This window comes from Dermacentor variabilis, unplaced genomic scaffold, assembly GCF_050947875.1.
Source record: "Dermacentor variabilis isolate Ectoservices unplaced genomic scaffold, ASM5094787v1 scaffold_19, whole genome shotgun sequence".
Lineage (NCBI taxonomy): Eukaryota > Metazoa > Arthropoda > Arachnida > Ixodida > Ixodidae > Dermacentor > Dermacentor variabilis.
Window position 1 is genome coordinate 2,350,647 of NW_027460357.1, and position 23,416 is coordinate 2,374,062.

Here is a 23,416-nt window from a genome sequence, read left to right on the forward strand (position 1 = left end):
TTGAGCAATCCATACCAACAGGCACAGGTTCCTATTTGGCTCAACATCGTAAAATATGCAAGTGCAAAGCCATGTTTCGTGATACTACGATTTTGATAACTCTCGGGCAGTGATATCACCGTCCGAGAGTTATCGGAAGGATTCTTCATACAGTCATGGGGTCACAGTGTGTCTTCTTTAACCTTGTACAGTGCTGAATATGTTTTTTTTGGATTCTGTCGCATGAGTGCGCTCTTATGATCGGATGTTGGTGGTTCCTGCACATGGTGCTCACTGCGCATGTTCCTCTAGCTTCTGCTGTCTATAAAGGAGTGACACAATAAAATGATGTCCGTTGAGAGTAGCGCCTTGTCCTGGTCATCTTGTGTCCGTTGTTTTGTGCTAAACAAAGTAATTATGGCTGAAGGCAAGCTCCAGATGTAGCCACACACAGTTGTTTCGTGGTACTTCTCAATCCGTAGTGTATGTAAACGCAGTTACGTCAGGTTCGAACAAATAAAGCAACCAGCCAGCGGTGTCGACTCTAACGTTTATTGCTACAAGCAATAAAGGACACTGGCAGAGGGAAGTCCTCTCTGCAATAAGTAATAAATAGCATTGCCTCGTTGCCTGGGATAGTGAGGCAACGGGTTACAGCAGGTAATCCAGTCTGGCAGCTTAGAGGTCAGGTGCCAGAGGGAGAGGATCACTCCTGGTGGCACTGTTTTATACCTTCCCGCGAGTTAGGGGGGGGGGGGAGGCAGTAGGGTGCGCACGTCGGGAGAACAAGAGAGAACTGGGGAGAAGGCGCAGTATGCCTCTCCCGTCTCTATGCCAGCTCTCGACGCGTCTGCAACATGCGACCGCAGTGACGCGAGGGAAGATGGGCACGTGTGCTTCTCACAATGTCATCGAGGTTTTACTGTATTCAAATGTCTAAATATCCTACTTGGGTGTGAGCGTGCCTGTTGGGTGTATTCACTGAGGTCTGTGAAGCCCATTCTGGATTTCCGTTCTGATCACTCGAAGCTAGTGAAGAACAATATTGCCTCATCCTACTTAGAAGCTGCATTGCGTAAGTCTTTCCCACATCGAATAATTGAAACTTTTTCTAATCAACTCAACAAGCTTAGGCAGTCAAGTTATCCAGTAAATACTTTAGCCTCCCTCAGTGAAAGATTACTGAAGAAGCTGAAATGGGGGGGGAAGCAAAAGGTGTCGTGACAAAAGAGATCAACACTAATGATAAACCAGTTGCCAGCATTCCATATCTGCACATCTTGTCTCACCGCATGAAAAAGGTGGGTAGTAGATTTGGCGTAAATGTTGTCATCTCGGCAAGACGCAAATTGGGCTGCATCTGCACAGTGGTAGGAAGAAAGGTTGAAGCTAATACATATAAGTTGAGTGATTTTGATGTCAAACACCTTGACGGGTTGATTGACTGTGTAAAGGGGGTAGTCTATCAAATTCCCCTGCCCTGCGGGAAATTGTCTGGACATTGTAAGAAAATTCTTGTTGATTGACATGTTGCTGCCTTCTGATGGTATCTTCTTTCAGTCATTGAACTTTCACTATAAAAGTCGGGACAATTTTAAGAAAGCAATTTGCATGAGACCCTGTTCTTGTAAGCTTATAATAATTATCGGTTATTGAAGCTTTTTTCATGTTCAACGCACCTTTTCATTGTGGTATCATGAACGATATTCTTAACATTGTATTCCAGTTGTTATAATGCCAGTTTACACCTGTTGTGCCCATTTGTAGCCAGGGCTGAAAGGGAAGATGCCACATATTCTCAGGTAAGAACACACAGCTCTTTGTTCACCATCTCATTTTTGCACTATTTGCAGTGATGAATTCGCCTATTTATGCACATGAGGGCCAGGCATTCCTGACATTGGCACATCACAATATTGCAACATGGATCATAATCTGAAGCCCAAGGCTATAAAAAAAGTTGATTTGAAGTTTTCTGTCTGTTGGCGGCAGCATGTGCTCTCTCTTACTAGTGGGTTTTGTTCTCTTGTCTTTCACCAGGAGTCCCTGGTGAAGCAGATCACCAAGGAGAATGGGGTGCTGGTCACCTCGTATGCTGGTGTCTCCAAGCTGTCCAGGTTACTGCTCAAGCATGACTGGCACTATGTGGTGCTCGATGAGGGCCACAAAATCCGCAACCCAGATGCCCAGACCACACTGGCCTGCAAGCAGGTGTGTGCACAACATGTCTCCATTACATGGCAAGGGTTTTTTGTCCAGATGGTGTGCCATAAATACTTTCCTGTACAAACCTTAGTTTTTGCATGGCCTCCCTACTTGCTACAACAGACCTGCCATGACATGAGACCATATTGTGAGTTCGTTAACATAGTGCAATATGGTCTTGTGAGAGCGTGTAAGCCATTACTGTCATGTGCTACCTTACTGCTGCATTTACTCTCAGCCTTAAGCTTTAGCTCTGGGGCTCCTATCTGAAAACACTGAAATCTTGTTGATATGATCTCGTTTCGTCCGTTTACCCAGCACCAACGTTCACAACCAAGAACACAAGCAATAACCCAATACACTAATGTTTCTTCTTTACCGGTTAATACATTCCTGAAAAACACAATCTTTCAGCAGCAACATCCAGTACATTGCCAAACTTCAATCACACGATATGTCTTAAGGGTGCTAAATCCCACATGAACAAAAAAGCATGAAGCATACACGATCGAGAGCAGTAGGCAACCTCCAAGGCAGCTTCCTCGCAATACTTGCCCGGTTGTGTGACGTGAAAATGATGGCATGCACTTGGTTTTCTCTTTAGGTACTTTTCTCTTTAGGCCCTTGTGGGTCATGGTACATCACACTTAAAGCTATTGCTGCCAATCCTATTGCGGTTAGCATTTTCACCAATCTGTTTCACAACATATGCATAGTGCCGTCAGAAGCATACTGCATGCATCTAATAGGCGATAACCCAAATGCCCTGCCATTCCCTGCTGCAAGTGGCTCTTTGGGTTATCACCTAATAAAAGCGTGCAATACTTTTTAGCGGCACGATGCCACATGGCGCATTCCATGAAACAGATATGAGGAGATACCACAATAGGGTCGGCTACAATAACTGTGAAGTTGTGTAGCATAGCATTTCTCACCGCTCAAGTCATACAGCATCAAGCTGCAGCTACAGACTGCAGCAATATGTGTCTGTTCGCTTAAGCGCTTAGCATATTTATTTGAATCTAGGCCACTAGATTCTTTTTTCAAATAATCGTATACCAAACTCTAGGGTTGCTTCAGATTTGAGGATTTAAAAAAAATGTGCCAGTTTTTAATTGAAATTGATAAATATGGTGCATAGCTAGCGCCATCTAGAAAAGTCAGTATTGCAACCGCTACTAACCGCGCTACTAGCCAACTGAAGTACACGAGTGATGTTACCATTTCAACCTGTGTTGTATCAGTGTCTGGCATGGCGTATGCTGCCACTTTCAAATGAAAAATTGTGCTAGCCGCATAGGCATTGTCAAACGTTCAAGGCAGACGGAACTTCGGTATCAATGAGAAAAATGTCCACTGTTGGAGGGGACAACAGAAGACGCTTTTTGTGTGTGCCGGCCGCAATAAGGAGATGACAGCGATAAGGAAGATAGAGAGGTAGCAGAGTGTCTACCAACCGGGAAAACCGGGTATTCTCAGGGAATTTGAATAGTCTGGAAATACTCAGGGAAAACTTGGGGAATTTGTGCTTCTATCAGGGAAAATTAGCTGTAATTTTATTGAAAGAGAACGAAAGTCGTGTTAATGCTGGCTCCAGTAACAGACGAATCGCAAGGAATCGTCGTTGACGCCGTGTCATTGGTACTAGGTATTGCCAGACTAGTTAACGACCGACTTTCCAGAAGCCCGATTTTTCGGACATGCCCCATAATTCGGGCGGCTTTGCGGCACCACCACGTACTCCATAGAATCAATGTATATTGCCCTGACTGCAGGTCTGAAATGGCATTAATCAAAGCCACCACCGCCGCCATTTCGATTGTCTCGCCGCCTCGAACCGGTGCTCTCGCACGCTGATCCGCTGGCAGCCGTAGCCACTACCGCACAGCGTTAGGTCAAGCTGCTTGTATGTTTGCTAGCTTCTTGCCGTGCTGTGCCATGTTTTTCATTGAAAGAATTCGCCGCTGTCAGCAGTGGCACTGACTCCACCTGTGTAATCCTCGTGATTGGCATCGAAGCTCGCAAAGCACAGTGCGTTGAGCAACGCCAGTCTCCGAAAGTTAGCCTTGCCTCAATAGAAAAATGTTACGCGGTGAAGCATAACAAGCGTAGGAAGGGGCAATTGTCGCGGGACACGGTATGTATTCCTTAGTTATACACACGTGCATCCCCATCTCGTGTCACAGTACGAGCACCGATATGCCTAATAAATGTACTGGCAAGCCTTAAGAGCTGAGTGATCTCGGTACTGCACATCCAAATTCACATATATTGCTATTCGGAGATTTCAATTATCCCGGTATCGACTGGCAGAAACTAGCTCCCTCAGGTGCGAACCACAGAGAATTAAAGGATTTTATAGAAGTATGTTTGAATGCTAATCTCACTCAGTTAGTAAGGGAACCAACGCGTGTTGCTGGCGTCAGTGCTAATATCTTGGATCTTATACTAACTACGAATCCTGAGAGCTTATCACATATAACTTACCTGCAAGAAATTAGTGATCACAAAGTTATCCACGCCGAGTTTTTGTTCTGCCTTGAACGGCGCGAAAAATGTAAGAAAACAATCCTTCTATATGAGAAAGGTAACTATGACGCAATTAACTACGAGCTTAGAAATTTTTTCCCGTTATTTGAAGCCCAATTTTACAGCATGCCTCTCCAGGAGAGCTGGGAGGTATTCAAATACAAAATACAGGACTTGGCCAACAAATTCATTCCTAAAATTACTTTCCGTGAAAATCGCCAAAAGCCATGGTACACTAAGGCACTTAAAACATTAGAAGGCAGAAAAAAGCGCTTCTTTCGTGCTGCTAAGGCAAGAGCCTCATCTAATGCGTGGCAGCGGTACTATACTGCCGAGAATGCCTACCTGATTGCTGTGAGAAATGCTAAGTTCAAATTTTTCAACAACGATTTGACAAAATTGTTAAATGATAACCCGAGAAAATTTTGGAAGGTCATCAACCCTATCGAATCGCGCGCTATCACTCTGACCAACGAATTGGGAGAAACCGTCGGGGACCTAGAATGCGCTAACACCTTCAACATTGCTTTTAGCACAGTTTTCACAAAAGAACCCAGCACACCTCTGCTTACGACACCAGCTAAAACTCTGTCTACTATGCCTGCTATCACAATAACTCATGATGGAATTTTATCTTTGTTAGATAACATTAAGCTTTCTTCATCGACAGGCGTCGACGAAATCAATTCCAAGCTGTTAGGGAACACCAGACATACCATTACTGCGTATCTGTGTATTTTGTTTTCTCATTCACTCTCTGTAGGTCACTTGCCAAATGATTGGAAAGTGGGGAAGGTTGTTCCTGTCTACAAATCTGGTAAAAAAGATTCCCCGCTAAATTACCGCCCCATATCATTAACAAGCGTCCCGTGCAAAATCATGGAGCATGTCATTTATTCTAATATCATGGCATTTCTCGATAAAAATAACTTTTTTCATCCATCTCAGCATGGCTTTCGAAAGGGCTTCTCATGCGAGACCCAACTGGCCATTTTCATTCATGACTTGCATGTTAACCTCGACACCAACATACTAACTGATGCCATTTTCTTAGATTACGCAAAAGCGTTTGATAAAGTGCCGCATCAACGATTAGTTTTAAAACTAAACCAGTTAAACCTGGACCACAACATTCTGATTTGGATCAAGGAATTCTTGTCTAACCGGTCCCAACACGTCCTTGTTAATAATCATACCTCTGACCCTGTTCCTGTAACATCTGGTGTACCCCAAGGTTCTGTTCTCGGTCCTCTCCTATTTCTAATATATATTAACGACTTGCCTCAACACTTATCTTGCCAAATCCGTATGTTTGCTGACGACTGTGTAATTTACCGATCAATTTCTAATCATTGCGACGCAGCAAAACTTCAGCATGATCTAGACCGTGTCCAGGAATGGTGCGACCGCTGGCTAATGACCCTTAATCCGACTAAATGTAAACTTCTTTCCATTACTCACCAAAAGCACCCCGTTACATTCCCGTACATAATTGCTAACGAACCTATACAAGCAGTAACATCGTTCAAATACTTAGGCGTTACTTTGTCCAATGATCTCTCATGGCATGCACATACTACAAACATCATATCATCGGCAAATAGGACTCTCGGTTTTCTGAAACGTCACCTTCATAACGCTCCCCAACAAGTTAAATTACTAGCCTATAAGTCACTTATCCGTTCAAAACTAGAGTATGCGTCAGCCATATGGTCCCCACATCGAGCATGCGTCGTAGATGACCTTGAAGCGGTACAAAATCATGCCGCCAGATTCATTCACTCATCTTATTCTCACGAAATCAGTGTTACCGCCCTCAAAGCGGAATCTGGGCTGCAAGCTTTATCCCTCCGCCGACGCATAGCAACACTTTGTCTATTCTATAAGCTTTACCATTCATCACTTAACAGTGCCCCTTACATAACACCACCCGCATACATATCTCCTCGCACTGGTCACCAACTGCAAGTTTCCCGTACACGTATGAGAACAGTTAATTTTTCAGCATCTTTTTTTCCTCGTGCAGCCAAAGACTGGAACAGCCTTCCTCGCAATATCGTCGTTCTCACCTGTCCATCATCTTTTTCTGCCAATGTGACTGAGTACCTGTCGTCACAAATTTGAGTGTTTTATTTTTTATGTACACCCACCCCTTATGTAATACCCCCTAGTGGGGTCTTTAAGGTAAATAAATGAAATGAAATGAAATGAAACCTTTGCTTCTTTAAACCGTGGCACGCACTCGCAAACCATCACATGCGAAACTAAATTCGCAAGTTTGTCTTGTTTAGTTAAGTTTTGATAGTGTTCCCTTAAGCGGTAATTGAGGCAACGCCCCGGAGTGGTATATTTTATTCCCCTGTCCTGCGGCAAGTGCTATATCGGGCAGACGGGGCATTGCCTCAATGACCGCTTAAGGGAACACTATCAAAACTTAACTAAACAAGACAAACTTGCGAATTTAGTTTCGCATGTGATGGTTTGCGAGTGCGTGCCACGGTTTAAAGAAGCAAAGGTTCTGGGCAGAAGTGCAAGCGCTAAAGCTAGAGTTTTGCTGGAAGCTTTCCACATACAAAAAAAGGAGGGTCTGTGCATCAGCGATGCTTTAATAAATTTGTACTCGGCTGAGCGCACACTTCTGGGGAGATTTGAAAAACCGTAACGTGTGGCTTTCTTCAATTGGTCATGTGTTCACTTCTTGCTGCTCGGGTGTTTTATCATTTCACTTCGCCTGCATGTTTTCGACATTGCGATAAAGAAGGCTGGTGCAGTTCGGTTGTGCGCATGTGTTGTGATTCTTTTAAATATAGAACTTTTTCGAAAAATAAACCAGTTGTCAGTAGCGTTTCCTCGTCGTCGTGTCGTCTTTTCATCGTGTGTCCGTCCTTTTTAGCGCTACCATCAGTTTTAAAGAATAACTCAAAAAAATGCCTAAAACAACATATCTTTACTTCATGAAATAACTGGTTATTGTTGCTTGTTGCACGCAAGAAATTTGCGCGGAAAGCACAATTTTTCGGAGTTCTTGTAGGTGGTGCAGTTCATGCAGACTGTCAGGAGAAACAACACACATGTCCTCCAAAACTTTAAGGGCATCATCAGCCTCTTTACCAGCGCGGCGCGGCACTTCACACGCATTCATGACGGGCGCATTTTCGCTATCAGAGTCAGGCTCTTCGTCGTCTAGTGCATCCACTATTTCATTGTTGTTGATGCGGCCGGCAATGGCAACATCACTATCGGTGGGAATGTATTTGTCCAGCAGGATGTCCAGAGGCAGAAATCTGTTGAAGCGACTGTCATCTTCCTTGGCGTTTTGGTTAACGTCCACGTCCCCAGCTTCCAAAGAATCACTGTCACGGACAAAGCCGCTGTGTCGGAAGCAGTTCGCAATTACTGCGGGCGGCATGTTGCCCCACACATGCACCACCATCTGTACTGCGCTGAGCAGAGTTACATCATATTTTTTCTTTGCCTCCATACAGAGCAACATGTGTTCAAGCAGTTCTCTTCTGTATCGGCCTTTCACATACTGAATAATTCCCTGATCCAGAGTCTGCAGGGAAGCCGTTGTGTTAGGCAGCAAAAAATGCAGCTGCATGTTTGTCAGCCCCGACACATTATTTTGCACACTATAGTTATCTAGAACAATTAGCGCTTTGATCAATTTTGCACAAAAGCAGTGGTCCAGTTCGCGCAGCCAGGCCTGAAATATCGCTGAGGTCATCCACGCCTTTCGATTCGAGCGATGGTCTATGGGAAGTTTTTTATGCTTTGAAGCACCTTGGCTTTTCTGCTTTGTCGATTATTAGTAGTGGTAGCTGCTCCGTGTCAGTCATGTTGGCAGCCAGCAAAACTGTTATTCTGTCCTTGCTTCGATTATCGCCAACGCAAAGGTCCCCCTTAAATGTGATGGTTTTATTTGGCAGGGCTTTGTAGAAGAGGGCCGTCTCATCTGCATTAAAAAGGTCGAAGGCATCATAATCAGCTAGGCGTGCCGGTAATCCGGCCCTCCAATCTTCGAGAACGCCTTCATTCACCAGCCCTTTTCACGCCACACATGCTTTGGAAGAGCAGGCCGTGTATTTTCTTTAATCGGTCGATCCTGCCTTCCGATGCCTTGAAGTCTTCAATGTTGTGCTTCAGCGTGTACTTTTTGGCCTGCGCACAGGTAAGGGGGCCACTCAAAAGCAGCTGTGCGTCGTGCGAATTGGCAATCCATCTTAAGAACGCTTCTTCAAGGTTCGGGTGCGCTGCCGTTCATAGTCTCTTCCTGTTGTCAGTGAACTTGTCGCTGTCTTACGCATGAAGAATCTCCACTTTATTTTTCATGTATGTTCTGAGCGTGCTTCTCTTCACGTTGAAGTTATTCATTATGACCTGCCGAGGCACCCCTGCATTCACGGCTTTCAATATTTCTACTTTTGCTGCCAAATCCTTCGCCTCACACTTCGCCCACTTTGGCGGGGCACGAGAGCACATGGTGGCACGGCAACAAAGCGATGAGTGCACGCACAATGTCAAGAAAAAACTAAGTATAAACAGAAAAAAAAGTGCAAACAAAATTTAACGCACACACACAAAAAAGTTCCGCTGTCCTCGCACATGCACCTGACGCAGACCAATAAAAATGACAAAAACGAATACGAGAAAAAACTGCTCAACTCCACAACCACACAACTGCACAAGCAGAAGACAACGTCGGAGATGGCAGACAGCAATACAAAGAAAAAAACATGTATGTATAGATTAGGGTTGCTAGCATAGACCGATAACTACTGTGCCGATAACTACAGTGCCGATAACCATAGCGATGCAGAGGTAGTGCCAAGGGTTAAAAGCGACTGTAAAGCCAGAAGTACGTCATTGCCACCATGTTTTTTGAGATGTAGGTATGTCTATTATGTAGCAATAAAATAAACATGGCGGCCTTGACGTATTTCCGGCCTTTCGACACTCCCAGCACATGCAAGCATGGCCTTTGAGATTGGCGCACGCTAATCGGAGACTCCATCGCTGGAGGCACGATTTGAACATCCTCTAGTGCCACCTGATCCTATATGCCTCATGTGCCTCTGAGCTCCGCAAACTGTCCAAATTAACCGTAGTAGAGCCAAATATGTCCGAATTAACAAAAGTTTCGTGCCATAGGGTTATGTACATGTTTGATGGGACCAGACGGCGCGTCCGAATTAACCGAATTTCCAAATTAACGGGGGCCAAAATAACGATGTTTTACTGCATATAACTTTTCATAATCTCTTGTTCATAGAACACCACATATTCAATGTAACAAAGTGTGTGCATGTGATTTCAATATAACGAAATTTCACTGCCACCACAAAGGAATGCCGAGACAATAAATTGAAACTTCCATGGGCGCAGATGATCAAATGATTGAATTACAAGTGGCTGCTTGCAAACGCGCCTCTCAAATTGCGCGACAAGAGTGACCACCAAAGTGTAGGCACATCATGTTCCGCATAAAGCCTAAATGCGGTAAGGTCCTATTGTGCCCCATGCACTGTGTGCTTTAGGTGCGAGTAAAAGTGCGAAGGTGAGACAAGAAAGATGGTGGCTTCACAAATGCCGCCTTCCTGTGTGAGCATAGGGAAAGAGGGCGACGGGAGCGAGTTCGCGGTAACGTGATCAAGCATGTGTGAAGGGGCGGGGTAAGCCGGCGCGCATCTCGGCCGTAAAAGGTGTAAGCGCTGCTGAGTGCATATGCAGCAGCGCACCATGCTTCAGAGCTAAAGTGTCGCGTGTGCAAAGGATGGGCGTGCCAAGATGGTGCGGCATCATGTAAGCTGTTTTCCTGTGCGTTTAGTAGATTGCATAATCTCGAGTTTCAGTGACCCGTTGAAGTGAGAGGCACACTAATCATTTGCTCTGCATTGCCGGTGCTTTTCATGATAAGTGTTGTTCCAGTGCAGGTAACGCTATCAGCCGTGAGGTCAGAGTGCATGCAAAAGCATGGCTGGCTTCGCTTCATTCGTACTGCCAATGTGAACATATAGTCGAAGTGGTATGCAGCCATATCATTCGTTGCTGACTGCCGAATTCATCAAAATGAATTGCTTTCTCATTCAAATTTGCTTTCTTCGATTGCCCGATAGTTCGGAAAATTCTGTGGCCGCTTTCCATGCAAAAAAAAAAAAAAAAATTGATTGGGGACTGTACTTATTTGCATAAATGTTGAGTTTCAATACAACGAAATTTTGATATAACGAAGCAAATCGCCAATTTTACCGACTTTGCTATATCAAGGTTTAACTGTAGATTGAAAAACACATAAAACATTATGGGCACCAACTACTAGTTGAAGTTTATTGCAGAAAAACGCAGTGCTTCTATAACAATCCTTCATGCACATACTTGAAACCAAAAAAGTGAGCATGTGTAGATTGAAAAATATTATTTGCCATTCTCTAGAAATAGTATTTCTTTGTCCAACAGGGCACGCGATGGCGCACTTATTCTCAGCTTTCCTGATGTGAACTGCCTCGGCAATCTCAGCTTACTTTTTGTGTTATTTGAACTTGGTTCCATTGAACAAAGGCATGAATGCGCACACTTTGCAATCAGCTGCAAATAATATAATGTAACAATGGATATTTAAACACCACTTTTTTGTACAGTTCCTGTATCAGCCACAGACAGGCAGTGAGTGCCTTCAAAGAGGTGGTGAAAGTCTTGTAAGGCCAGGGCAACCTTGTCTGTTGTTACGGAATCGAAAGTGCTAGGGATTCAGCCAGTTCCAGACCTAAGATGTGCTGGCTCCATTTCACAACAAAGTCTGCGAGGCACCAATGGTCGTTGACTACTTTAATTGTCACTCTGCACTGCAGGATTGCATTTCCGCTGTAGGAGGGCAAAATGGAATTAATTGGCCTCGGGCGTGGCTTCGTTTGGAATCTGTTGTTTGCTGACATAGATTGGCTTAAGAATCCAGTGTCCATCTTCAACGCAGCCTGTTGTTCTCCAACTGGGGCCTTAATAATCCAGTCCATTTTATGAAATCCGCATATGGTGAAGTCCAAGATTTTGAAAACGCCGTTTTCGTGTTGCACTTTGTTAACTTCATGCTTTCTGCAGCAAACCGCAAAATGATTTCGGGCTCCATAAGCACGACAAATTTTGCCAAAGGCGAGACACTTCCTTGGCTCGTGTCTTCTATTGCACTTGGAGTACTGGAATGTCTTTTACAGACCTTGGCTGCGGTGTCGGTAGACTTTTTTGGTAGTGTCCACTTTTTCTTCCTTACTTTGCCATGCTTCGTTTTGTTTGCTTGCAACCTCTGTGGCATTCCAGATTTGTGCTGCCTTTTAGAGTGTCAAATTCTTTTCTCAGCATTTTTTTACTTAGTTTACAGTTCCAAGTACCACACACGATTCAGTCGTGAATCATCAATTCGAAAGGCAGGCAGAAGTTTCAATACCTTACTTGCTTGCTCAGGTCTCGTATGAAGTGCTCCGCTGGTTCAACTTCATCTTGCGTCCTTGTTCTGAAGACCTTTATTTTGCTGCTCTGTGCAGTACTTTTCAAATTTTTTTACCACAGTCTTTTGTAGTCTTGGTCGTTTTTGCCTTCAGAAAATGTAAAGTTACTGAAGACCTCCAGTGCATCATCCCCAGCAGCAGTTAGGAGCTTGGTGGTTTCTGTCAGCGGTTATTTTGCTTGCTCTGTTGCTTGTACGTACAGTTCGAACTTTTGCTTGAAGAGCTCTCACTTCTTAACATTTCTTGTTAGATGAAGTTGGTCTGGTGGCTTCAGTAGTTCCACGATTGTTGGTATGGTAGCTGCTTCCTCCACCATGGATCCCACTTTTGATGCCATGCATCAGCTACAGACAGGCTGAGACAGTTACCGATGAATCCGGGAGCAGCAGTGCAGCTGCAAGTGTTAGTGCTTATATAGGGCCTCACTGGTCGATGCGTGTCATGTGCCATGGTCGGCATGACCTAGTGCGATACAAGTCCGCTGCATCGTGCTACAACTGACTGTCTGTAGCATGTCAGCGGATCAATTTTGTTTCGCTTGTCATCTCGGCAGTTTTTTCTGAAACAGTTTCAACTGCTGTAGGATCTTTCCCTTAATTACACGGACCGCTTCAGCATCAGAAATTTTTTCAAGTCCTTTAAATTCCTTTGCGTGGCATTTCTCTAAAAAGAAAAAAGAAAAAATATCACCGCCCAGGCACTCTGTACAGATGGTTAACCAGCGAAGCTGAAGCATGCGGCTCCGGTGTTTATCACGGGGTTAATCTCAACAGTTCATTAAATGATGGCTTGGTAGGCTGCTAGATCCTTGGTACGCAGTTGCTGCTTGCAGTCGGCTGCACGAATATGTTCTTGTGCTCGGGCTGCAGCATTGGGACGGCTTAGACGAGCTCGTTCCTGGTTCTGCTCGCGGCGTTGATGATCAAAAACTGCCGGCTTCTGAGGAGTATGTATGACGTGTGGCCTAGCCATTTCACCCAGCCTACCTATTTCGGAGCCGGAAGGAAACTGCTGCGTGTGCACTTAGCTGTGATGGAGAGTGAGGGCGTCACTAGTGGTGCAGCCAATCGCGTGCCTCTCTTTCTCTTCTTTTTTCCCCCTGCGTGGTCATGGGGTTGCGCCGGAGTAGTTTTTGGTGTACAGGTGACGAACAGACAAATTGGCTAGCCATATACAGCTTTGCCATAAAAAATAAACACTATCCACAGCTTTAGGGACTTCACTCCATTTTTGCATGGGTAAGCGAAGAATGGGGTGCAGTGAGGAGAGCTGTGACTTGCACTACCCAGCCAATTTCGTGGCTCGCAAGCAAGTCGCAGCACGGCATGTTCAAAAGCTCAGGGGGTCATGCCACCACCCTTATGACAATTCACCATGTAACAATAATGTTGGGGATTATGTGCTGCTCAGCATAGTCGATGGGTCCCTCTGCTTTCAGGAAAGTTTCTCGAACAAAAAGCGCCCACTTTCAAAGACTTTTGCTACAGGCAGTAGCACACAATGCCTTACAAACTTTTCAAGCACTTGTCGAGTGCGAGAACTATGCACAAAACAAGTCAGACCACCTGTGTTACTGCAGAAATGACATCTTTTCTGCACCACCTAGTCAGCACCGCCAGGTCGTGCCACTTAAAGCACCAGCCCGTCTGCCCCATTGCACTGAGCTTGCACAAGAACACTGAGAGCAGAGCACCTGGGAAATATTTTGAGCTTTTCTTATACGCAAAAAAGAAGGAGACCTGTGCATCACGATGCTGCCACTGTTGTGACATGAACAAGAAATATTGTAGTATCTGTTTCAATAGCCTGATATTCCCAACCCACATTTTCCTTCCTTCAACGGCTGTATAAATTGCCAGAAGTAATATAAACTTTGTATGGTCTTTGCAGTTTCGCACCCCTCATCGGCTGATCCTGTCAGGCTCACCGATCCAGAACAGCCTGCGGGAGCTGTGGTCTCTGCTGGACTTTGTCTTTCCAGGCAAGCTGGGCACCCTGCCGGTCTTCATGCAAGAGTTTGCTGTCCCCATCACACAGGGTGGCTACTCAAATGCCTCGGACGTCCAGGCAAGTTTTCTCTTCCTTTTCTGCTGCAGGTGAGCACCCAATAAAACATCTTGCCACCACTGTGAGCTAAAGCATGCCAAAAACAGCAGCATTTCTTGCATATCCACCTAACGAGCCACTTAGCCCTCCTTCTGTGCTTCCTTCTGTGATGCACTTCTTGGCCAGTTTGTAGATTGTAGGTATTCGACTGATGATTGTCAGTGGCTTTGCAATCTCCAAAGGTTTCGACGTCCAGCATGTAGATGCCCGACTGAACCTTTGAAGTGCTGTGCGCGAGTCTAGGAGCAACCCTGGCACATTTCCGAAGTCGTCGTCGTCGTCGTCGCCGTCGTCGTCGTCGTCATCATCATCATCATCATCATCATCATCATCATCATCATCATCAGCCTGGTTACGCCCATTGCAGGGCAAACGCCTCTCCCATACTTCTCCAACAACCCCAGTCATGCACTAATTGTGGCCATGTCGTCCCTGCAAACTTCTTAATCTCATCCGCCCACCTAACTTTCTGCCGCCCCCTGCTACGCTTCCCTTCCCTTGGAATCCAGTCAGTAACCCTTAATGGCCATCGGTCATCTTCCCTCCTCGCGACATGTCCTGCCCATGCCCATTTCTTTTTCGTGATTTCAACTAAGATGTCATTAACTCGCGTTTGTTCCCTCACCCAATCTGCTCTTTTCTTATCCCTTAACGTTACACCCATTATTCTTCTTTCCATAGCTCATTGCGTCGTCCTCAATTTAAGTAGAACCCTTTTCGTAAGCCTCCAGGTTTCTGCCCCGTAGGTGAGTACTGGTAAGACACAGCTATTATACACATTTCTCTTGAGGGATAATGGCAACCTGCTGTTCATGATCTGAGAATGCCTTCCAAACGCACCCCAGCCCATTCTCATTCTTCTGATTATTTCTGTCTCATGATCCGGATCCGGCGTCACTACCTGCCCTAAGTAGATGTATTCCCTTACCACTTCTAGTGCCTCGCTACCTATCGTAAACTGCTGTTCTCTTCCGAGACTGTTAAACATTACTTTAGTTTTCTGCAGATTAATTTTTAGACCCACTTTTCTGCTTTGCCTCTCCAGGTCAGTGAGCATGCATTGCAATTGGTCCCCTGAGTTACTAAGCAAGGCAATATCATCAGCGAATCGCAAGTTACTAAGGTATTCTCTGAGGTATTGGCATCCGAGGTCAGTGGATGCCAATGAAATTCACTTGGTACGTTCACCTACACACTTATGTAATTTCTTTAAAACAGCAAGCGTTAGAGTTCCGCAGATCTTTTGCTAATGAATTTCATTAATTGCCTCAACCCACTTGCCTTCCCTCCTACTGGTCACCTTGTGTAAATGGTGGCATGCAGAGACCGTACTGAGAATGAATGGCAGACGAGGCTAGTGTTGGGCGTCAGAAGTTGCTGTCACAAGAAGTTACGTTCTGTGTGGATGGGCAACTGATGGGTGGCAAGTGGTGTTCTGTAGTTAGCTGCACTAACTTGAGCCCTTGCCTGCTGCACCCCCAGTTAGCTGATGTCAATTGTGTTTAGCCGAGGTTAGGCCTATCACAGTGGACGTGTTTATGCGTCTGTTGCTGGAGGACCTGCCCTGAAGGTCAAGCCATTTAGATGAAAAAAGAAAAAAAAAACTGCTTTTATACTTTAGATTTTACCATACTGACACTTGTACTTATGTATCCTTTATTTTCGGACTGGATTTCACCCATTTACAACTTAATTTATCGCTCAGCAGAAGATGCGCCGGCATTATTTGGAACTTACTCGAATATTATTGTTAATTCTATCTGTTGAATTTCATTCAACAGATAGTTGTATGTGCTCGCCGAACCTTGTGCAATCAGATTGCATGAGTGACCTAAATTTTGTAGTACTTTCTTGAAGGCACGTGAGCACCAGCGATTATGTTAGAACTTTCAACGAGTCATGTATAAAAGCCAACACGCTTGACCCGCAGATCAGCTTTTCGACGATTGCAGACTGTGTTCGTCGCTATCGTTGTGATTTGAATGTCATGCACTTTTAGGGTCACAAGTTCACTCAATGAACTTGTTTCATCATTCACAGTTCTGCTACTGTGTTCTTGTTTGTCACTACAATGGGACATCTGGTGGAGGTGCGGGGTAGTGAATTCGCCAACAAAAGAAGAGCTGATGACATGACGTACCATCCACAGGTATGTCATGGACATACCTGTCGATGAGGTGTCCTCTAGTTATACAAATCTAGACAGCTGTAGGAGACCTCATAACTCCGAGCATAATCTGCGCGGCAAAAGTTACAGTTCATGACTGGACTTATCCTGCGACCCGCAACAATGCTCACGAGATGCAATTTTCGGCATGGGCTTCCTGAGCCAACACGGTGCTGTCATCCACTTAAAGTGCTATTTGATAACTCTGTCCACAGATCAAGCTGAAGAGGACACTCAGTCAGCGTTTCCTAAGTGTACTTGAAGATCAAGTCAGCATTTTGCATCGCGGCAGCATCACGATTTTTGTCGTTGCAGAAGTACCTGGAGATGTTGAAGTCATTGTTGAGAACGACAAACAGCTGCTGCTCAATCGTGAAATCGGCGTTGCAAGGGGTATTGCCCAGTTACGCCAAGGAAAATTTTATGTAACGGTGGCAAACTTCAGCCAGGAATTTAAACACCTGAACAAGGGCACGAAGACCGCACATATACAGCAGTCAGTGACACACTTGTCCTCTCGGATTCCGTTGAAGCTATAATGACGATGCATGTACCTGAACCACTTTCTGATATTAATCCATGTCTTCCCAGCCATAAGCAAGAACAGCTCAAGGGTCTCCTCCAGCAATACAAGGACTACTTTTCATCATCATCAAGGATTCAACAAACATCAGTTGCTAAGCATTGCATAATATTGAAGAATCCACTCGACCACTCTGTCAAGGCCCGTACCAAGTTTTGACAAGAGAGCGACATATCATTAACCGACAAGTCAACGAAATGCTGCGTTACAAAATCATCCCGCTGTCGAATAGCCCACGGACATCTCCTGTGATCTTAGTGAAGAAGAAAGATGGAACTCTCCGGTTTTGCATCAATTATTGTCACCTGAACAAAGTCGCAAAGAAAGACGTGTACCCACTACCATGGAGAGATGACACACTGGACTTACTCTGGAACGCACATTATTTTTCGTCGATGGTCATCAAGACGGGCTACTGGCAAATCAAAGTGGATGAGAGAGATACTGCCTTTAACACACCAGGCCGTATAAAGTTGTAAATGTTCCCTTACTAACTAAATTAACAAGCATGGTGTCATGTGCGCATTGGTAAACATGAATACCTCTCGCTCGATGACTGCGCAAAGTTGCTGTCAAAACGTTGGAGTGAGGCAGTATGGCAGCAGCAGCGAGAGCGAATTGACCTTTGTGCTGTCTCTCGCTTCAACATGAACTAAATGTCGAAAGCACAGTGCATACCGTATTTACTTGATTGTAAGTAGACTTGAATGTAAGTTGACCTCCCATATATTGCGTATGACAGGGAAAAAAGAGAGCATACCCGACGGCGCATTCCATAATAAAAATTTATCAGTAGCTGGCATGGTCACTGGACTACTCATCTTCACTTGTGCTATCGTCCTCACTGGTGCTGCCATCATCATCGCTGCTAAGGTCCCACAGCGCGCCGTTGTCCAGTGAAATTCCACATTTGGCAAACAACTGCACCATGACATATTGTGGAACAGCAGCCCACACCGAATGCACCCAACCACATGCACCCGTCAGGGAGGCTCTTTTGACAGGTCCGGTTGGTGTAAGTTCACGGTCTTTTGGCACCAGCCACTCGTATTCACGGCGGAGCAGGTCCTTAAAAGACGAAGATCCGGGCTTGTTTCATGACCATGTCGCACTTCAATGGCAGGGAGCGATCATGCATTTCAGTGACATACGCCGCAAGCTTGGCCTACAGCTCCGGAAAGCGTCCCAACTTCGGCCCGTGGGAAATTCTTCGCTTGTCGTCACAGGTAAAAATTTTGCTTCGCTGCAGTCGCCACTCTCGCACCACTCGTTCAGAAACATCGAACTTGCGGCTCGTTGCGCAGTGATTTGTTTCTTCAGCGTAAAGATTGGCAGCCCTCTTGAACGCTGCTGTGAACGAGTGCCGAATGTTTAGTGGGCCTGGAGCACTCATGATGACTGAGAAAGCATGGAAGTAGCGCGTAGCCGGCAGTCAAGTCGAACGCGTCAAACTAAGAACTACAGGTAAAGAGAAACGCACGAGCGGTGTCTGCTCTTCCATGAACTATCGGTACTCCCCGCAAGGGCCGCTGTTCTGAGGGTGCCGCTGTGAATGGAACAGTGGCACTTCCATCAACTGTCGACACCGCTCCATGAGTGTTGTGTGCACTGTAAAAAACTTTTAAAAATTTTGAAAAACCCTTCTGAAAAGTGAACAAATGTATGGGGATAGCTAAAAGCTACAGGTAGGGCCATAGAGCAAACATAAAATTGTAACTACATTTTAGTTTCCCTGATATCTCGTTGGTCTCGCTTTTTTGGTGGGGCCATGTTTTGGTTTAGATTGTAAGTCAACCCCCCCCCCCCCCCTTCATATTTTCAAATTTTAATATATAGATCAACTTACAATCATGTAAATGCGGTACGAAGCTACCGGCACTGGGTGCACTTTATCCAGATCGCAGGTCACGAAGATGAGGCCCACGCGGGCACACATTTTGTCCCCATCGCAGATCGCTTTAAAAATACGGCGCCGGCGTGGTTGTGCATATTGTCCACCTCCCAGATCGCTTTCAAGATACAGCGCCTGTGTACAGGCCGCGCTGCAAGCAGCAGTTGCTGGAGTAGGAAATCCCCTCTCCCTCACCTCTCGCCCCATGCCTTGTGTGCTAAAGAAGATGGCACGCGATATTGAGCCGCGATCATTGGCTGACCCTTGCAAGTCAGTTGCCAGCCCGTGTCAACACGACAAAAGTATGTTTTATACGGCCGATTTTGAAAAGAATTGCCACTAATTTTGTCCACTGTAGCCAATAGTCTGTTGTAGTGCGGTCCATTAAAAGTGAACTTCCTTGCATTCATAAAATAAGTAGAGCAAACTAAGGTTGTAATATGGTCCATTACAACCGAAAGTCTGGTGTATGCAGGTCCGTTGTAATGAGCATAGACTGTAATACTGCGAGAAGAACTGCGAAAAAGTTATTGTCACTCTGCTTGCAAATCATTCTGGCATGACATCCCTGGCAAGGTCGTATATGCGGTTACTGAAGATTGATGCCCAGATCCAAGAATTACAAGAGAACAGTCAAAGTGAACCTAAGATGCCTGTACATTTCTGGACGAAGCCTGAACGTCCATGGAGCCGAATTCATATATGAGGGCGAATCAGAAAGTCATTGCCCCTATTTTTTATTAGCCAAAGTAAGGTACATACAGGTAATTGCAAACATACATACTATTCTACGTACTTTTTTGACAATGCCACAGCATTTCCAAGCAACGAAATGCAATCCAAAGCAAAATGGCATTTGATAGATGTGTACAGCACCATACTATCCCGCAAGCGGGCCAAGCGCATGGTTCGCAAGCTAAAAGGCAGTCTCCGAAACTAGAGAGCCAGGGCACAGTGGTGTGTAAAATGTCTTGTTTTTTATTCAAGCAGCACTCCATACCCCCCTCTGAGACCGGCAGTACGCCAGCAAAACTTATGCTGTGCAGGAGCCTCCATTCTGCCCTGTCAAGATTGCAGCCCGACGTTGACGACCCCAAGTGCACCAAGCAGCCACCCTTGAAGAAATTCCAACACGGTGATCCCATGTATGTGTGGTACTTATCTCATGGTCCGTATGAAGTGGCTAACCACAGTGGTGCTAATGTGCTTAGGCCACATCATGCACAAAGTACAAACTTCGGACAGTTCTGCACACCGACGTCATCACAACCACATGTGGAGAGCATGGGAGACTCTACCGTGAGCCAAGCCAATGACTCTAACCTCTACTACAAGCTTCCAGCGACAAAATACAGTGTAGAGATCACCTTTGCCAGAACCTCCGCTAGTGTGCTGCAGTTCTACCTGGGAACATCGACCTGTTCTCATTATGGCATTGACTACTAGAAAGTGGGGGGATGGGGGGGCGGAAACATGTGATCACAGCATGAATTGACTCAGTAGTCCATCCACTGCGTATGTTCTTCTTCTTTTAAAGTCATTGCACATGTGGTGATAAGCAACTCACCATGCCTACGTAAACTCATGTATTTCATCCAATAATGTAATCTTGTAAGAGTTGCGGCTGCGGTGTCCACATCGGTTATTACACTCGGGCCTAGTGACATCAAAAAAGACAACACCAAAAACATCACCAATACTTTATTCTCAGCATGAGATGAGACAAGGCAAAGGTTGATTTTACCATTAACTTTTGCTGTCACAGCAAAGAGCAAGTGGCAAGAACAAATTCAGATTGAAGGGAGCGGATTAGTTGCTGCCATGCACAAATATTTGATAACTGGCGGAAGCTGCTGCGTGGGCTGCCAGGCAGCAAGCAATCTTTTCTGGCTGAGTAGAAAACCAGGGATGCGACAAGCAGCAGCGACTGATTGCCCTTTGCAACTGCAATACCAGTCGATTGTTGCCGTGGCTCTAACGTGACGTGACATGTCTTCAAAATCGGCCAGAAGGGGTTGCTTGTTAAAACCGCATGTAACGAAAACATGTTATGCCATTATCACTTCTTATCTTTCAACTCTACAAGCCACACACCTTACTTAGGTATCGTTGTGCAGAGGAAAGAAGCCATTATTCAATCATGTGTGTCACATGCGCAGATTTATTTATTTATTTATTATCATACTCTCAGGGCCCAATGGGCATTACAGAGGAGGTGGGTACATGGTTTACAAACAAAAAGCATTCAAGCGTATAACACAAGGACAAGCCAGTATGGACAGGACAGTAAGAGCAGCAAAATAAAATAAAAAAAAACCAGCAAAATTCCAGTCATTTTAAAAGATGGTGCTGTTTTCCTGTCCCACATGACATACTTGGAGCAAAATTTAACGTTGCAGGAAGCATACAGAGTGGCATGGCTTGGCAATACTTTTGTCCATGCGAGCATGAATGGTCAAGTTTAAGAGAGCTCACTATGCCATAGTAGGTATAATTTGTCAAAGTCAAATGGGCGCTCATCAGGAGTTATAAGGCCTACACGTGTGCTATTTGCTTAAGAAATTTTATGTTTGCTAGGCTGGCAAGCCCCCCCCCCCCTCCCCCCCCCGCGTTTGACAAGTATGGTCCAGAAATGGTGTGAACAGACATGGGCAGCAACATACCAAACCCTTTGGACATGGCAGAATGTGTCCGTTTTCATAGAGTGCTAGTGCAGGAGCCGTAGCCATGTTATGAGAGCCACGAGTTGAAGCGGCGCAGAGCAGCCTTAGGCAGTGCCAGCACGGGAATCATTTCTTTACCCCGAGCATTTTTTGCAAAACAAATGAGCCCATTACGAATAGGGAGTGAGCACGATTGCAGAATTGGACCATAAAACCTCCAATAGCTGCAACATACCGTACTTATTCAACTATAAGGCAGTCATGATTTACAAGGTGATGGCGTAGTTGGGTTACACAAGAAAAAGAATGTAAGCTTGCTATTACAAGATGATATAGAGTAACCTATGGATTCTATATGCTTCTACGAGTAGTTTTCTCCCTCTTTTCCATGCCTTTCATGGTCTCTGTACGCACGAGCCGTTCGTAACTTGATTCCTTTGGGGCTCATCATGGAAAAGGTGCATAAGCTGCCACGATTGCCAATCATGTTGATCGGAACGTGCAGCTCGCTGCTGCACAAATGCGCGTGCGTGAGGTTCGTCAGCAATTCAAATCTACAACAGCCAATAGGAGCGTGCCCTGGGCCCCACGTGATTGCTGCACCCAATCGCAATGCCGCATTTGTCTTTTTTTTGCTTGCATTTGCTGCTTTATTTTTCTGTGGAGAAATGCGTTGCTCCAGCTATCTTTAGCTCTGATCTCTCCTCTTTATGGTGATACCAAAATGGCAGCGCTGCATCAACAGATAGTCGGGCGATCTGCAGTGCGACGAGGCCTTTCGAAGCCCCACTTTTCTGCAATTTTTGAGGATAGCACTCTAGGAAAGTGCTGTTTTCTCGACTTCTACCACCTATCTTGCTTTAATATTTCACCACAAGGTAAATAAAGTTTTCATGGATTGCAAAAAAATAAATAAATAAGAAAGTCGAAAATTTTGACAATTTGACCACTTCAACTGGCACGTCCCCCTTTAAGCATGCAAGCTTTCTAATCTGTGAATAGACGTAACTTGTATATTTGGTTATGCCACTTCTGTACCCTAGTGCCCATACATCCTCTGTACCTCACACAAGACGTTTCATGCGCCCTACAATTAAGTTTGGCATCAAATTCAGGCCATTGCTTGTCCATTGCTCCTGATGGCACCCTTCTTGGTCTGGGCTCCTGGCCCTCAATATTACGTTCGTTGCCAGGCTACATGTTTCAGATAAGGCTCGCATCAACTTCGCCTGTACAGGTTTATTTACACATATACATTTCCCCAACAACTTGCCGAGTCATCGACTCCAGCTCTTTGGTCACTCTCTTCTTTAAAAAAAAGACAGAAACGGAAAAGAAAAAAAAAAGGAAGACATTTTAAGCTATTCGATTCACACGAGAATTGCACTTCTCTGCCCCTCGGCAGCACCGGCCCGAACTCACAAGCAGTTTTACGAGCACATGACTGTTGCGAACCAATGGTTAGCTCAAATCAGCCCAAAAGTTTTGTTTTTGTCACTCCTATTGGTTCCCTTCGCTCTTTCTCGGTTTCCTGTGGCCACTCCTTACATTGTAGCTTCACTTCAAAGCAAACATAAACAAACCAGAATAAACAAACCACGAAAAAAAAAAAACTACAACAAATAAAGTACACCAAGAAAAGCATTTCCCCTCCATTTTTAGAATCCGCTTGTTACCCGGCCCATGCCCTCAGGCAAGCTGCAAACTAGAATGCGCTCTGTTATAGCTTGAAAACAGGCAGTCACCTATTCTTTGTGATGAAGACTGCAAAGCAATGCGATTTCAATCTGCCCA

The 23,416-nt window shown here is 45.2% G+C and overlaps 1 protein-coding gene across 4 annotated transcripts in view; it reads left to right on the plus strand.

Annotated features, from left to right (window-relative positions):
* LOC142568468 (DNA excision repair protein ERCC-6-like) overlaps nt 1-23,416 on the plus strand; it is a 595,812-nt gene that overhangs the window by 308,916 nt on the left and 263,480 nt on the right. For all 4 annotated transcript variants that reach the window (XR_012825434.1, XM_075678394.1, XM_075678392.1 and 1 more), the window contains 2 exons: nt 2,020-2,190; nt 14,103-14,279. Coding sequence is in view for 3 of the 4 variants with exons in the window: in XM_075678394.1 (XP_075534509.1) it covers nt 2,020-2,190; nt 14,103-14,279 (348 nt within the window). In the remaining variant the exon portion in view is untranslated. The remainder of the gene's footprint in view (nt 1-2,019; nt 2,191-14,102; nt 14,280-23,416) is intronic.